The 2235-nt window shown below is 49.3% G+C and overlaps 1 protein-coding gene across 1 annotated transcript; it reads left to right on the top strand.

The window, feature by feature from the left end:
* The first annotated feature begins 662 nt into the window (after positions 1 to 662).
* Positions 663 to 1859, top strand: LOC124045198 (suppressor of cytokine signaling 4-like). The gene has a single exon (XM_046364457.1). It carries the CDS (start codon positions 663 to 665, stop codon positions 1857 to 1859), a length of 1197 nt encoding a protein of 398 aa, XP_046220413.1.
* Positions 1860 to 2235: the final 376 nt, after the last annotated feature.

Genomic DNA, 2235 nt, shown 5'->3' with positions numbered 1-2235 from the left:
TTCCTCTGGTTGCACATGTGACATGCTGGTAGAAATGAGGTAAAATTAATTTAAGTTTGCCTGCATTAAAGTCCCCGTCCACTTACAGTTAGTTTCTTAACAGGTGCATGTTTTTCAACAATTGGAGCAAAGCTCTGCAGCATTTGTGAATATTTGATCAATACAAGTGGATGTCACAGATAGAACACTATTGGTATGCACTCTAGTAGGTTGAGTGATAACCTGGGTGATATTACAGGCATTAGTCCTCTTGAGAGGAAAGCTAGTTGTTAACCAGTCAATCTTCCGGTCACCCAGAAAATAGACCTTTCTGTTACCATCAGAAACCTTATCAAGCATTGCACACATATTATCCAAACACGGACTTGTTAGCACTTGGTGGCCTATAGCAGCACTCCAAAAGAAGATGCCTTAGATGAGGCAGGTGAACCTGCAACCACAACACTTCAACAACATTTGACATGAGATCCTCTCTAAACTTTAGAGGAATATCTAATCTAACATAATAAACTTTCTACCTGTACTGTTTGAAATTGGATTTCAAAGCTTTTGTTGATAACCATCCCATTGTTTCATCAGTGAATGTTACTTTATCCACGTATTGACTTGGTTATCTCTGTCTATTAATGTAGCACAGAGCTGTATGAAGAAGAGGGAAGGCCATGTCTGAGATGAAATCCCGAAGTTCGGACATATGTCCCAAATGCGGCATCCGCAGCTGGAGTGCCGACGGCTGCGTGTGGAGCTGCAAGAAACGCTCCCGGAGTTCCCAAAATGATCCGGGCCTTCGGGGTCCGGAGGGGGTAGGGCCGATGGAGGAGCAAGGAGCGCGTTCCACCTCATGTCCACGGAGACGGAGAGAGAAGAAGTGTAGCTGTACCATAATGGGGGAAGTCGACATAGATGTCCCCTGTCGGAAAGCCCTTTCTAGGCGCTCTCTCCGGCAGAAGTTCCAGGATGCAGTGGGTCAATGTTTCCCTATCCGCACTGACCATCGCCACCACCACCACGGCTGCCCAACGGGGGCCTACCAGGGGGCCTTTTCTGTGCTCCTCTGGTCCAAGCGTCCGATCCATGTCACGGAGCTCATGAAGGACAAGTGCCCCTTCTCGTCCAAGTCAGAGCTGGCCCACTGCTGGCACCTCATCAAGAAACATGCCACCCACCCCAGCGCCATTGTGGGCCTAGAGGTTGCCCAAGCTGCCAAGGCTGCACAGGCTGCTGGCAAAGAACCAGTCCCGTCCCGTTCCACATCCCCGCCTTCGACACCTCTTTCATGGGAGGGCATCTGCTTGAGTAGGCCCCTGAGCCTTGAGGACTGGGACCTCTCCCATCCGCATGGCAGAGCTGCCTATGGTGGCAACCATACAGATTATATCCTAGTCCCTGACCTCCTGCAGATCAACAACAGCCCGTGTTACTGGGGAGTTCTGGACCGCTTCCAGGCAGAGGAGCTCCTGGAAGGCCAGCCCGAGGGCACCTTCCTCCTCCGTGACTCGGCCCAGGACAAGTTCCTCTTCTCCGTCAGCTTCCGCCGCTATAGCCGCTCCCTCCATGCTCGTATCGAGCAGAACGGCAAGCGCTTCAGCTTCGATGGCCGCGATCCATGCATGTACCGGGACCCGAGCGTGACGGGCCTGCTCCGGCACTACAGCGACCCAGCCACATGCCTCTTCTTCGAGCCCCTCCTGTCCCGCCCTCTGGCCCGGACTTTCCCATTCACCCTGCAGCACCTGTGTCGTGCAGTGATCTGTAGCTGCACTACGTACCAGGGCATCAAGATCCTTCCACTGCCTCATCAGCTCAGGGACTATCTTAGACAGTACCACTACAAGTGCAATGGGGCTTGTGCAGTGTAAAACAATGACAATTTCTGACTTCATAATTATAGTCCCATGGGTTACTACTCTTCAATATTGACCATGTTTCATTGGTTTTTAGAGACTTGTGAAGACCCTGACTGCTACAGTGCCTTCAGAAAGTATTCACACCCATACACTTTTTACACATTTTGTTCTGTTAAAATTGAGAGTTTGTGTCACTGGCCTACACACAATATCAAATAATGTCAAAGTGGAATTATGTTTTTAGAAATGTTTACAAATTAATTAAAACTGAAAAGCTGAAATGTCTTGAGTCAATAAGTATTCAACCCCTGGCAAGCCTAAATAAGTTCAGGAGAAACAATTTGCTTAACAAGTCACATAATAAGTTGCATGGACTCACTGTGTGCAG

The sequence above is a fragment of the Oncorhynchus gorbuscha genome, linkage group LG10, assembly GCF_021184085.1.
Source record: "Oncorhynchus gorbuscha isolate QuinsamMale2020 ecotype Even-year linkage group LG10, OgorEven_v1.0, whole genome shotgun sequence".
Taxonomy (NCBI): Eukaryota; Metazoa; Chordata; class Actinopteri; order Salmoniformes; family Salmonidae; genus Oncorhynchus; species Oncorhynchus gorbuscha.
Note: the sequence above shows the minus strand (reverse complement) of the source record. Positions and strands in the feature narration are given on the sequence as shown.